General features: G+C 42.2%; 1 protein-coding gene and 1 long non-coding RNA gene across 6 annotated transcripts in view; one reads left to right on the forward strand and one right to left on the reverse strand.

The window, feature by feature from the left end:
- The window catches only part of LOC116426693 (neural cell adhesion molecule 2), a 387,282-nt gene that overhangs the window by 354,879 nt on the left and 17,333 nt on the right, over positions 1 to 15,070 (reverse strand). The window contains exon 1 of one of the 4 annotated variants that reach the window (XM_076370245.1): positions 13,799 to 14,825. The exons of the other annotated variants lie outside the window; for them this stretch is intronic. Within the exon in view, the coding sequence (XP_076226360.1) occupies positions 13,799 to 13,970 (172 nt within the window). The 5' untranslated portion in view covers positions 13,971 to 14,825. Of the gene's footprint in view, positions 1 to 13,798; positions 14,826 to 15,070 lie in introns of those variants that run through there. 4 annotated transcript variants of the gene reach the window in all.
- LOC143174833 (uncharacterized) overlaps positions 1 to 15,070 on the forward strand; it is a 206,977-nt gene that overhangs the window by 22,889 nt on the left and 169,018 nt on the right. The gene's annotated exons all lie outside the window — the stretch shown is intronic.

A 15,070-nucleotide genomic window follows, 5' to 3' on the forward strand; every position in this document is an offset into this window, starting at 1 on the left:
TCTCGCTGACGCGAAAACACAATACCCGATAGAGGGTTTCCCGAAGTACGACACCGTTGTCAGCGGAAAGGTGCATTAAACGCGACGATCCTTGACGTCGACGAGCTGCTCGTCGAGAATCCCCCGCGACGATGTAGAACGCGCCTCTCTCTCTCTCTCTCTCTGCCCACCCCCCTTTTCTCTTTCCTTCACGCGTTTTACGGTGCGTTTACACCAATAGAATGAATATGCTCGTTCAACTGCTGCTCTGACAAATTCTTGCTCGTCCGGTGTGAACGGTGACCGAGTTATCTGAGCGTGACCAAACGTTCCTCTAGTTTAAAAGGAACGAAAAGCTTTTTAACATCGAGTAGTCGTCGACCGTTTTTGTAAATGTCGAAGTTCGCTATTAAAGACGTGCCTGTGGTGGTGTTCTTACTCGATGTTGAGGAAAATAGTCGGAAAAGGAGAAAGTACTGGGTACCGAGAAGTTTGAAATGAATTTACATTGAATTGAAGTTGAAGTGGCGAATGTTGTAAGTGAAGTTGTTATCGAGACGATAAGAAGTGCCAATGCTGCGCTGTTGCCATTAAATAGGTTAATTTCTTTTGAAGTACTTATACATTAGTATGTATCCGAATATAACTAGTAACATTGTTAAGGGTTAAAATAGACTGTAGGCGATGAGATTGAATCTCATTTTTCAGGTTCTCCGAAAAAAACTACCACTTTGGCCGTTGCAACATTCACGACTGCTAACGAAAATGTCATTCCGACCGAATTAATCGGTTTATCTCGTGTAATTGTCTAGCGGTCACTGGAAACTGTATAACCTCATTGTTTCAGGTTTCATTCGGTGGAGCTTTTAAGCAACGTTAAAGGTACGAGCGATGTTTTCTCCAGCAACGCTCTCGGGAAACCGGCCGAGCCTCAACAGCTCGACAAAACGAAGTTACGTTGCCCTGATGTTTCTTTCCATTGCCGTTTAACGACTGGGCTGAATCGGGTTTAAATTATCGGGCAATCAGCCGTGGCAGCAACCAGTTGGTTGTTCTTGTGAAAAACGTTTGATTCGATCGATTCCGATTCCTGAATTCTTATTCCGTTTTCATTGTCTTGACATTGTCAATTATGTTACAAGATTATAAATACAATATTTCGAATGTTAGACTTTATTTATTAAATGATTATCAACTAGTTTTTCAGCGATTCTCTTATATCAAAATGCAGTTCAATAATTTTCTTCGAATAATATTCACAAATGAAAGTAATTCGATTATATTATTATTACGATATTTTAAATTAGAATTACACTTTTGTTACTATTGAAAGATTTATTAAGAAATCAGGTATTGGCTATTAATCTTTAATAAGCTATTCAACGACTGTCGATAGACAGTTCATAGCAATAGTGATCTAACTCCAATTTCTGGGATTTAAAGCAAAAGGCAAGCTTCTGTGAAATATTCTTGTATTAATTAAACACTAACATTACAATTACCAACATTAATTAGCATTATTAATAACATTTCAACGTTAGTACCTAATTAATCAAAATCCCTTCACAGAACATTTTTCTCCAGAAAACACCGAAGTTTTCAAGCCACTCACGCGTTAGCATCAAATATCGTTCTATTAGAATCTTGTTGCATCCAAACAATTGGCGACCGAGACTCGCATTTAGAGTTCCGAGGGTGAAGATCCGTGGTCCAATGCTAATTTCGCGAAGTTGGAATCCAGCCAGATGAAGAAGGGGCGCCGTTAAATTAAGAATGGCAATAATGTTGCCGCGCTAATAATTCAGGCCGGCCGGCTTTTACATCCGGCGCTGGTTAACGGCGCTTTTAGCCGGGCCCGTCCCTTATGCGCTGCCGTTGAAAAACGCAGTTTTATGAAAATTACCGGCGAGGTTACGAATGCTTAAATATTCAACTCGCGACGGCACGGCGGGCGGGCGGACGGACGGGCGAAGTTACGCGCGCGCAAACCTCACGAGCATCGACTGGGTCGGGGCGCAGTTTATCGGCAATTTAAGTGACTCCGTGCCAACGTAAGATTCGAGAAACGGGGCGCGGATTCGACGCTGCTACTGGAACTCGGCGCTTTGTATGGAAACCACTAAGTCGTGTAACTAATGCGTAATTTATTTATTCGAAGGGAATAGAAATTTTGGTCGTTCAAATTATTCAGACGGAGAGTGAGAAATTAGTGATCATTCAACCAGGAAGAGAATTTGGATTTTCAATTGAGATTACTGTTGTGTTAATTAATGCATGTTATATTTGAACGTATGCATTTTCTCAGATGCGTGTTTAAAATATTCCTCGGAACATTTGTATCTTTTGAAGGTATAATTAAACAGTTGAACGATCAGGTCGCGACTGGTAAGAAATTTGATGTTATAGGAAAATATGTTATGAAATATAATAATTTATTCTTTGAATAATAATAAGAAGTTTCCAAATAGACTCATATCTTGCAAATAATAATATTCCTGAGAGATACTATTGAATAATGTTATTTGCGACGACTTGTTTAGAACGCTTAAAATACTCAGAAGGCTAGTACTACGTGACTAGGAAATTATTAAGTAACTGTCGGTAAATCAAGTGTTAGAGATAAGAGTCACGATGCTTGCATAGGTAAGCACAGTGAAGATCCCACTCGCGAGCATAGAAGAATATTTTTCCGTGTAGCGTTCTCTGGGTCTACTATACAGTCGTTCGACTTCGTGGTGAAAAATGCGGTTGCTTTCAAACTTCCGGCCGCGGGTAATAACACGCGCGTGAGCAAAGCTTTTACATCGCGCATGATTTTCTTTTTTAATATTCTATTCGTTGAAATTAGTTTTTCGGTATGTAACGCGCTGCATACAAGGTAATCTTTTCTGTCTGGAAAATTAGCTATGGGAAATATGAAGAATCACGATGTTCTTGAACTGTTGCTTGTTAAGCCTTTTATGTAACCTTTAGGGTAGCTTGATTTAGGTGACCTTTACGTTGGCGTTCCCTTAATTAAAATAGACTGAAATTGTTTACAGAAATTACAGTTTCAAGAGAATAAGAAAAAATAGTTTCCATTCACACTTTATATGTAATGAAGACGTCTAATTGAATATGAATTTATCTATGAATGAAGATATGTAATTGATCGTGAATTGAATATTTTATTTTGCATGTTCATTTAACGATAAGAATAATCAAGATGGCAGTATATGCAATGAAACGTTAATACAATGAAGAAGCAAAGTACTATAGTTAATAATCCGATTATTCTTGTCATTAAACTTGGCTTTCAGCAGTACTACACATGGACGAGTAATTGAATGCGGTCAAAGGAAATTGTATTTAGAACACTAATGAGTTCCATGGAGCGAGCAACGTCCGCGACGAAGTCGCGTGACGAGTCACGTGTATGGAAGTTCAAAGTTAATTAATCGATTGAAAGAACTGAAATTCTCGTGGTCAACGCCACGTACGGTCGAACGTCTTTATCGCTGCGGTGTACGCGTTCAAATTCGTAACCGTTTCATTGAAACTCGAATTTTCCTACTTCGTGTTAGATAACTTGAATAATTTAAAACACTGAGAAATTATATTAATAACTACGTATTTGACGTATAACGTCGCGCAACCTTCAATTTTTCTTGTGTGCCACTAATTGTAGATAAATAATGCTAATATGTTGATACTAAGAGAGAAATAAAATGATGCAGTATATTGTCAAAAAGCAAGTAACAAATATGAATAAACGGTAAACAGAGAAATAAATAAGCAAGTGATTTTGATAAGGAGAAATTGAAAATAAATAACTGGATCGAATGTTGAAGACACCGAATCTGGAGCGATGATTAATCGCGGAATGGGGGATTCCTCGCGGAACGACGGAAAACCTGGGCTCGTAAGTTTCACGGTCTGCCGGGGGTTTACAGAATCCCCCGAGCGACGTTAATTGCGGAAGATTTTGCAAATGGAGCACAGGGAATTACCTCGGTAATGCGTTTGAAAATGTACCGCCACCTCCTCCGCGAATTTCACCCGGCATTAACGTCATTCGCGCGGAAATTCTCCTAAGAACGTTGACTTAACGCGGGCCTCGCATCGCGAGGGACGGCAAAAAACCCGACGGAAAGATTATTGCCGCTGAAAAACGCCGCGTTCCGCCTGTTCCGCTACAAAATGTTTCATACATAGTTGATCAAGTCTGCCTCCAGTCGCTTTTTACTGGAACGTTCCTTGAATGGCGGACTAAAACCCTCGAAGATCCTCTTTCCCTAGCAATGTATCAAATATCACCGACTGAAACTACTGAATATTCTCTTTCCGCTACAATGGCTCAGGAATCGTTGAGCAAAACTCCTGAAGGCCTTCGACGAACTAAGGAATTTCCTGAAAACATCCTGGCTCGAGAATGCCTTGATCGATAAATTCTCTAGACTCGCAGAAATTTTAATTCTTCTGAAGTGGTCGTTTCAAAGATTGACTTGTTCCACTGGTAATCATTTAGTGCTATAGTAGAACAACTAAATCATTCGAACTAGCTTCACTTTGAAATTCTCTTCCCACGGTTACTGAAACAATGCAAATCGTTTTCTAAACTATTATTAAATATAGCCTAAGATATTCAATAATATGTAAACTACATTATAATTCAATCCAAGTTTCAATTAAGGTATCATTATAACTTACATATATATAACAAAATTACTATCAGTTCGACTTGCTCAGTAATTCGACCGTTAAATACAAAAATTACCATTGATAAATACCAGAAAAAGTTGAGAAATAAGACCGATGCATTTTATGTCTATCCCAAAAGGGTCGTGCAAACGAATCGTATCAATATCTCCCTTGTTCCGTGTCGTCCTCTCTAGTATCCCTCTCGCGCCGAAATTAACTGGGGACATACTGTCCGATTTGGCGCGCACAGTTTGCGACTTTACGAGGATGTAAAAGCGTGCGGAGCGTGAAAACCCACAGCGGCGGGGGAATAACATCAACCGATGTGTTTTTTCCCGCCTCTCCTCCACCCCGGAAAATCGCCTTTCGAAATTATGCAAACGTTGTCAGTCATCGCGAAACGCGGTCGATTTGCGCCGTGGATATCCACGCTTTCCGCATGGGCTGCGGGAACGACTCGAGAATCCATTCGCTCGGCGAATTACCTCGCAATATGGCGTTGGGTTCGTTGTAAAATCCTGTCGGCACGATGCAAATCGGATTTCGTCGTTCAGCCAGGCGACAGCTTTCGACGCTTCCGAGCCGCGAAAGTGAATAAACGTCGACGGATACTGGGCGGTTTCGACGCGGGGAATTCGGCGATCGTCGCCGAACATGATCCGTTGAAAAGTAAACGCGAATTCTTGTGATTCCACCCTGATGATAATAATAAAATATGTTCTCCTATTTTGTAGTCATTCTCTGAGAGCTGTGATATTAACGAGAAATTTTTAGAAAGTGGAAATGGTACACAATAGTCAGACGTGTTATATTTACTTCATACTCTCTGAGATCTTCGAACTTGAAAATTATTTTAGCTTATTCAAATAGAAAGATACATTTTATTCGTGTAACTACGAAGTAGTTATTATCGTTAGATAAATTGAATTTTGTTTAAACTGATTATACGTGTCATATATTTCGTTTTTGATACCCTATTTTTTTATTAACTATTCAATGAAAATTATTGTAGCATGTTAATTCGAAATAACACGGTAGGATGAAATAGGACTGAAGCTAAAGCTGTATCTTGCATCGCTAGCATTTTTCAACATTAATTTCCACATGTATACCTTCCTGCTTCTGACGATATCCACACAAAAACTGTTCAATCAATCATTTAACACAAAATATCATCTGGAAGTGTTTGAACTGCGACAGGGTACCTTCACCGCAGATTAATCCGACCACATTTTCACCCGGACGTTCAACGTCCCGGATGGCGAACTCAGCAAGCACGAAGAGGCGGCGATCACGAAACCGCATACGGAATTGGCCCAATTAGTCGTGCCGCAGAGTCGAAGAAAGGACATCGAGGTCCGTTTAAGTCGAGGAAACGAACCGGCCATTGAAGGCATAGAAGTACTGTCACATTTCTATTCGCTACGTGATATAAAAGTATCTTAAAGAAAACAAACAGAACATTATCAAAGTAGAAGCTTCGCGCTTTAAAAAGAATACGGATTCATTATTATACGATTTCTTTTCACAATGTAATGACCAGACAACGGATTTTTATGCATTCATGAAAAACTTTATGCCGCAAAGTTGAACAGGACGTCGCCATAAGAAACGATGTATAAAATATTCAGAATATAGTGATTTTATAATATTCATTATAGAAAACCATTTTCTATGGCTACTCTATTTCTCTAATCATATTTTTCAGATGTTCAATTTACATAGAGATCTAGTGTCTAGTCATAATAGTTCAAAGGACTCACAATTTTCCATGATTCATTCGAACACTTTCACAACCTTAACCCGATACCATAGCGTATAACAAACTGCAAAATTTAAGCTTCGTTTGCATTACAGCGACACTAACTCAACAACCAGATCTTTCATTTACAAACCTTCCAAACTTTCTTCCATTGCCAAACTTCCATTTCTTCTCCGAAATTCTTTTCCACGTCAGTACCAAAAAAATCAGTGGAACGCAAGGAAACAACGAGCCAACGGACAACTCGATCATCCTGCATATCCGGCGGCAACCGTCTGTTGTATAGACGTAATCGGGTTATCACAACCACGACCAAAGGAATTTCCAAAACGATGGACATCCGCGCCAGGCCGAATCGCCGGTACAATACCGAGCATCGCGTATTGCTGCAATCGGCCGAGAAACGCGTAACGCGTACGTCCGCCGCCGGGAATCCCCGCCACTCTAATGATGCGATAATAAGATTACAACGGACGATTATGCATGCTACGAACGCACGTATTATGGCCGCCGGGAAACGGAGATATGGATTTCTCGGCTCGTGCGACGCGTTCGACGGACATGAAACTTGCATGACGCTGATGGAGAATTTATAGAGTCGCCGACCGGCGTACCTTTTGTATACATTGGGCTGGGAAGTATTCGAGGAGCCTAGTACCCTTGCTCCGGCATGGAACCCGCCCTTTCGGCATCGAATTTCAAAAGTACCTCGGGATCTCTGTCGTGTGTCTCTTTGTAGTAAATCTTTCTTCATTCTTGACACAGGTTTCTTGAATGTTTCTTTCATCTGAATATCGATGTATGTTTGCACTGCATGTTTTGATATATTTTGGATTTTGCTTTATGGTCATAGAAATACGGGATTCAACGGTGATTGGAAGATCTGCGTTGGGATCGATTAAATCAGAAGATCGATGAAGTTACTATGCAGTTCTCGAAGTTTATTGAATGATAAAGACTGGATCAAGGGTCTAATTCAAGTTTCATTTGTATCATTCAGATGTATCCCGTAACTCTATAAAAATTCTGGCAACAAGTAACCAGAATAATCGTAGACCTAGATAAGAGAATTTGGAAAAATGCGCATGTATGCAATGGCTTCAAGGAAATTCGTTCAACAGAAACAACCGGAACCGTAGAAGCCCAGAACGACAGAACAAAACGAGGAAGCGTCGAATCACCGAAAAGTGGAGTAAGATGCGATTAATAAGAAAACTAGTTCCCATCGTTGCACGAGTAGAAAGTGTGGAGATAGGTCGAAATCAACTGGTCGACCCTGACCGACTGACTGAAAAGGGTTCAACCCTCTTAGCTTCGAGAGGCCTAAATCCGAAGTCAAATAACGAACGGAGCAATCTTCGGCCGGCGAATTTGCACTGCGATTAGCGGAAGGACGCGGGCTCGAGCGTAAGCTCGGCTTAAAACAGAAGCGGCACGGGCGAGTGAGAAAGGGCGGGCGACAGATTGGAATCTGTTTGCCGACAGGATGAACTGTCGGTAGTCGCGGGGGCTGACGTGATCTGTCTGCGCGATGAGTTGCGAGAAGCCCGCCACGGTGATGATGAACGTGTAAACGGCGGCGGGAGCCGTCACAAACTTTTTGACTTATGATACCAGCACCGGAGCCGAACGCTGTTGTCTCTACTGATGAAAAGGGGTAACCAGCCTTGAATAAACACTGGCCAAGCCATTATATTCCCATCACGCGTTTGGAAGGGAACTTGTCGTCGACGGGAGGATTCGGGAAGGGGGCCATCGAGCAAATCAATTGCTCCGTGTACCGTTTAATATAGTGAGTGGACGTTTCCTCGGAGGATTCTGAAAAAGATGTGAGTTTTTGATACGATGGAAAATATGATAAACAGTGTTGGATATTTGGAAAGGATTTGGGAAGGAGATTGATGATGGAGATGTTTGTTTCGGGGATGATACATTGAATCGATTGATCGGTGTATAGTTTAATATAGCGTGTACAGGTATTCTCGGGGAATTATGGAAATTCTACGAATAACGTTCAGAATTATTAAAATAACGTAGCGAGATAAAATAAACACCCTCGCGTATTTATGACGACCTCGTCTGTTATAGTAGAGATAGGTGAATTAATTTTCTGTGAGCTGTTATTTAAAGTTATAACGCGTTGCGTGATGTTCAAGAAATTAATGAGTTTACTCTGTTATATTTTTCCAGCGTTTTATACAAGGGACGAGCTGAATATAGTGAAATATTATGACTGTAAACGCTGTTAAGTTATTAAGGAGGGTCTAATGAGAGTTTTTTTAAAGGGAATCTCTAAAATCTGGAATGAAATTAGTGATCCTTGAACGTGTTAGTAGCTGTAAATAAAATGGCTGCCTCACTTAAAGTTATATGGGGCAGTAGTTGAAGTTAGAATTTTTTGAAATTGGAGTAAGTGTTCGCTGCTGTATAGCAGGGAAGAGCAGCGAAATAAATTATCGGAGTAATCGAGCGATAAGATACGAAATAAAGGAATTCTGAAATTTATATTCAGAGGATATAAAATGAATAATACCAGCGAATTTTGAAATGAATTTTCCCCTTCATTCTTTATCCTTGATGTTTGATACAAACTGTAAACGCTATCAGTGTTGCACGGTTTCCACATAAATAGTAGCAATTTCTCGGTCTAATTGAAGCGCCGCGGGCAACGCTGCATGTGCAGTTGATTTCACACGAGCCGAGCTGCGAGAAAAATGCGGCCTGTACATATTCAACGACGCCCGCAGCTTCCTGCGTCTCTGTTTCGACCGTGAAAGTCACGTGCTGGTTTAACACGGTCACCGACCAGAGAATATTGTTCGGGAAGCTTGAAACAGGACCGTCAAACCGTAACGGAATTACGTTGCTGTAATGTATTCATACACGTACACCGAGTCGTAGCCCTCCTTAACCGTTTTGAATATTTTTGCTACGAAACTTTACAGGAATTGGGAATGTATACAAAAACCTCGAAATATCGATTCCACGCGTAATACTTTTCTTAACATTCGAATTAATCTTCAAATTAGGTCTTCGTGAAATGAAGTTTGTTAATTATTAGATTGGGAGAAAAATGAATAGATGCAAGACACATGTAATAGAGACATAGAAATCGTTCTTTTGAACGAAGAAAGATCAATCACGTGAGATTCGGAAATCGTTGACTAAAACTACTAGAACCTACTCTAGTGGTCTCTATAGTCAACTCGAACTACTGAAATTCCTTTCCCTTGTGAGTCGTCCGCCACATTGTTCACTTAAATCAATGAAAACTAATCCGCGGGATTCGTAAATTCTCAATAACTACCAAACGTTGTTACTTTTGATAATAGTTACTTGGTCATCACATTTTTACAGTTTCATTTAACCACGTTCTATTTTAAGATACCATAGAACCATTTTCATAACAGCCTCCGAAAATCACTGATTTCACGAATATCCTATTTCTAAAGGAATATCCTGCTATCCAGTTTTAATTCCCTGGAAAACGCGTCTAGAACCTAATTTTTCTGTCTCCACACTTCTTTCCGACGCAGAGCACGCATGTCTGCCCTGAAAGAGGCCGGCATCGAGAAACTGCCAGCCGTTCTGTTAGCTTTATCACCGGAGCACACAAGAAAAATGTAATTCGTAGCCGAGGAACGTTCGCAGCCGGCAATTTCACGAGTCGCCATTTTTTGTCTCCGGGTCTTACGCCATTAAATCTTCAACAGAAACAACCGTTCGTAGGATTCCCGCCGCTCCCACGATCCGTTCGAATTCGAGGGGAACGTGCTCCGCGCAACGAATCGAACCTTTCTCAAAACAGTCACACTTCGTGCACGATCGCCGGATCCAGCAGTCTGTTCCCTTTCAATCCACTGCAGACATTCACTTCGATCTTCGGTGCTGCGTGTTCCTTGTACCAACAGAAAAGTCTACTGGCGATCTTTTAAAGAACTGAAAAGAACCAACGTTACGTAACAACACTGTAACCCTTTAGTAAAAAATGTCGTCATGTTGGACTCTTCGAGAGCTGCAATCCAGCAATTTAATTATTCGAACGACGAAAGCTCGGTACGTTTTCTCATTTTCTAAAACTTAAGAGTACAATATTCAATCCAGCTTTCTCTGGAATAGAATTTTGTTTTAAAATATCCCGGTCTGCATAGGGTCAATTTTTCTTCTTTTAATAATTCTTATCAAACTCTACTAACAGTTGGCCGTTATTCTTCGTTCGTCTTATTGATTAGAAACAATTCCGAAGGAAATAAATTAGAAGATAGAATAAACTACGATAAAATTTAGTTTTTCGAAGATACCGCTTCAAGTCGAAGTCCTAGGAAATGAAGAATTCCGACTTTTAATAATAAGATCGCGAATGAGCTCAATAGAGCGATTTCCTGGGTAGCGAGTGATTAATCCCTTTCTTCGTCCCATGTAAAGCGATAGAATCGATGTCCGCAGCAATTCCGACACGAACAGCTTGCGACATTTTATTTGCGCCGGCTTGTACACCAGTGACGCGAACGGACAAGCTGAATACCAACTAGGCGAAGCCAATCGTCCGGGCGCCGACTTGTTCCGGTATAAAAGCTCGCGAGGAGCCGGCGCCGAGGCTTGACACGGGCCCGAAGCTGCCTTTGAGAGGAAACGCAAACCGCGCGTGCAATTGCGTCCGCGATGAATATGTAACGCGTTCCAGGCTGGGTCGGCCGATGATTTCGGGCCAATTAAAATACCGGACGCTGATCGATTTGCGGGATTTTAATTAACTGTTGTCGGAACCCGGTGGAACCGGGCTCGGACGAAAATTGGGTCCCAGTTGCGAGAGGTAATGCTGAGTTACCAGTTCGGAAAGATACACGTCGAGCCCGGGATTTAACAAACTTAATATTACCACGGTTTTACGGGGAAAATTGTAAAAGCAGTTCTTTATCGTTTCATACAGTAAACTTTTAAATATGAATAAGCATTCCCTAGAGAAATGTTTTGTTGAATTTGAAGGTAACTGGAGACATATATTAATATTTGTGTAAAAGTGTTGAATGTTTTGGGAAATTTTTGTAATTACTCAAAGATTGCGAGTAGAAGGTGTAAGAAATTTGAATATGATTTTTCAAAGAGATCTTAGTGTGGTATTCTTCTTGAGTATAGCAGCTAACCTAACACGTACTATTGTATATAATCGAAACGTCCAACAAATCAGTCGAAGCAAGCAGTGAGGTAGACGTGTAACATTGAAGCGAACAGGCAGTACGTGACCGCAAACTCTTCAGAGCACCCAATAGAACTGTCCGGGTGAATAATAACGAGCGCCCCGTTATTTCCTCGTTTCGATCATTATAAGGGAACACGTGTCCTATCTGGGTGGTCAGCATTACAAGTTGAACCTTCAACCGAGTCGATGGTAGTCGACACGTCTTGACAGACAAATATTCACGGTGATCAATGCCATTCTGGCATTTCAAATCAAACATTAACAGTAGGTTCATAAAACGCGTCAATTTAATATCGAATTTTAGAAACTATTCTGTAGATATTTACGTCGACTTTTATTGATACAATTACAGGAATGTGTATCCTAATTGTCCATTTCTATATCTCCAATTTCCAGGGTCTAAATGAATCAACATCAACTTTTCTAAGAGCAATGGAATAAACGGTGCAATAAATGCCCATAAATCGAATGTTACAGGATTAACACGGTGCTCTCGGAAATTCGCTCTCTAATTTTCCCTCGAGGCTAACGGGATCGTGTGTCAAAGCTTCCCGGTGCAGAAGTTTGTTCAGCGTTGCGTCGCGAACGCGTGTCGAAGTGCGGAGTCAGTTCTGCTCGGTCATACACCAACGCAGCGTTTGTTTCTTTCTTGGTCGACGGCGAAGTAAATGAATTCCCACGCCAGAATTGCGACGATCGAGAGACGTTGTCTCGCTGGAAGTCTGTCCATGGAAGCTCGCTATCGAACGACCTGGCTCCGGAAGCTGCGAGATGGCTGCTCGGGAGGAACGAATACTTCTCTCGGTTCGACAACTCCCGAGCTTATCTGGGCGAAACTGCTGACGGTTTAGATGCTGGTAATGGTTAGAGGATTCCGATACCAAACGATGCTTTCATTGGAAAGAGTTAACGTTTTCGGAAAGAGAATTTGATTGGGAAATTTTGTGAATTAGCTCTTTTGAGGGAGTGTAAAGGAGTTGATTCTTGGAAGGGTAGATTAAATTTTGATGCTGAGAAATACTTTTATGGGAAACGGCTGAAATTTTTGAGGGAGAATTTTGTGGGTTAGTGTTTTAGGTAAAGGAAATTAAGTTTGAAAAATAGATTGAATTGTAGTTTAGAATACTCTGATGCTAAGTAGTAATTTCAGGGAAGGGTTGAAATTTTTCGACAAGACAGAATTTTTTGAATTAGCGATTTTGATAAAGAAATCTAGAGAAATTGTTTCTTAAAAGTTACTTGGATTAAATTGTAATCTGTCAGATTTGTGGTTCCAATACAGAGAACAATGGAGAAGATCATCCATTTTTAAGGACGATAATATCGCGCCAATATACATAGAATAGAATTGTTGCTCAAGGGAATAAACCTTTCCACACTATCTCGTTCTGTAATAAAGAGAGACTCACCCTTCGAAGGGTGCAGATAAACATCCATTAAATAGCAATTTATCATACCCACCCTCATAATTTGAAGAAAAAGAGCTTGCGAAGGTCTAAATCGTTATTCAAGAGAAGATACTCTCCTATACATCTACTTAGGGTTGAAGGAATCCATCTTTGAAAAGAGTGCAGATTTAAATTCACCAAATGGCAATTTATCAAACCTGTACCTCCGATTTCAAGGAAAAAATCACAGTCGCTTCCCTTTACATTCAATCAGAAATACAAAAAATCCACCCCTGAAAGGAGTGCAGATTTAAATTCACACAGCAATTCGTCAAACCTACGTCTTTCATTCAAAACGATTTAAAGAAGAACACTTCGTCTCATCCACTAAGAATCAAGAAAAACTACCCCCAAAAAACTTCAAATTCCAATCCGCTAAACGGAAATATATCAAAACACTGTTCCTAATTTTAAAAATCTTCATAATCTCTTCTTCACATTTGTTCAGTAGTGAAAAGCAAATTGAAACACGCCAAATATGAATCACCAAACCTATCCCTCCAATAAAAAACAATTCACATCAGAATCTCTTCCTCGCATCCCTTGAAAAACAAGAAATTCCCTCTCCAGACACATTCCATATTTACATCCATCAAAGGTAGTTTACCGCACCGACACCCATAAAAGGAGAACACAGAGGATGAGCAGTTGATCGGGTACACAGGTAAACGCCTAACGCGCGCCTACCCACTCGGCGCGCATCAGAAAAAGTGGTGTCATTGTACTCACTGTCCTTCACGCAGAAAGCACCGATAATCCAGAGCGGGAAGAGCGGCACGATGAACACATTCCAGTGCCTAGCGTTCGCGTTGCACCGTAGACTCCTCCCGAAGTGCAGCCTAAGGTAAATCATGATCGTTCCACGTGAACCCTCCGCGGCTCGATCATAGCAACCGATCATCAAGCAGCATCATCCTCGCCGCCGCTGCCGCCGCCGCCGCCGCCGCCGCTGTCCCGGCTGTGCTCCCTCGCGGTTCACGGCACCGGTTTTCCGGTGTCCTCGTCCCGCGTGTCCGTTGCACGCTCCTCGCGCATCGTCGCTCCCAGATATCCCAGCGTCGCGACGAAACTTCGAAACCTCTTCCGCGCCGCGTACCGTGAAATCCGCAGGATCAACACACAAGCCGAACGGGTGCACCCGATTTGCTGGTACCCTATAGATCCTCGGACCAGCTGCAAACAAGGGGAACCCGCACAAGCCGAGAAACGCGCACCATCAATCACTGCGAATCATTCTCAAAGCACAACGTCCAACGAGACGCGCACGAATTCACGCGAGATCACTCCGGGAGCAACACCGTTCGCACGCGATGTTACGCGTTCCTGCTTTCTCATTAGCCGCTATCAACCAATCCAATCATCTGAATCTTCCTTGTACTTAGTATCTTTCCATTAACATACGATAATCCAAACTACTCCAACGCTGAGGACCACCGATCTTACCCGGCGCACATTTCTCCGGTCATCCCTCGTAATCTTTCATCTCGCGAACTTTCTGAACTTTCGCACTCCTCTTATCGTTCGTTTCGTCCGTCGACGCCGTTACCATCCGAAAGAAAGACTCCCCCGTCGAGCAGAGAAACGAACCGACGATACGCTGTTACAATAGAATAATTCACCGAACAGAAACCGAATCCCGACCGAAGAACGCGCGCCACTCGCACTCGAGCGAGTTTTCGCTCGCCTCCGTGACACTATACCAGCCACCGGGGCCACCGTGCGTCGCGCACACGCTGAGCTGTCGCGGACGACGTTAGCGTCGCCACTGTCGGGTCCGTTGCCACCACCACCGCCGCCGCTACCACCACCAGCGTCGCAACCCCCACCGCCTCGTAGCTCTTTCAACCCCCTCTTCGTGGGGTGCGACACGCCGGTGCAACGTTACCAATACAGCGCAGGGAGCGGGCCACCTGCCGACGTCGAGGATCGTCGTCGCCGTGGTCGTCGAGTCGCGGTGTGCGGCTCCGTCGATCGAAAAGAGGCCCCGTTGTACGCGCCCGC

This window comes from Nomia melanderi, chromosome 8 (assembly GCF_051020985.1).
Source record: "Nomia melanderi isolate GNS246 chromosome 8, iyNomMela1, whole genome shotgun sequence".
Taxonomy (NCBI): Eukaryota; Metazoa; Arthropoda; class Insecta; order Hymenoptera; family Halictidae; genus Nomia; species Nomia melanderi.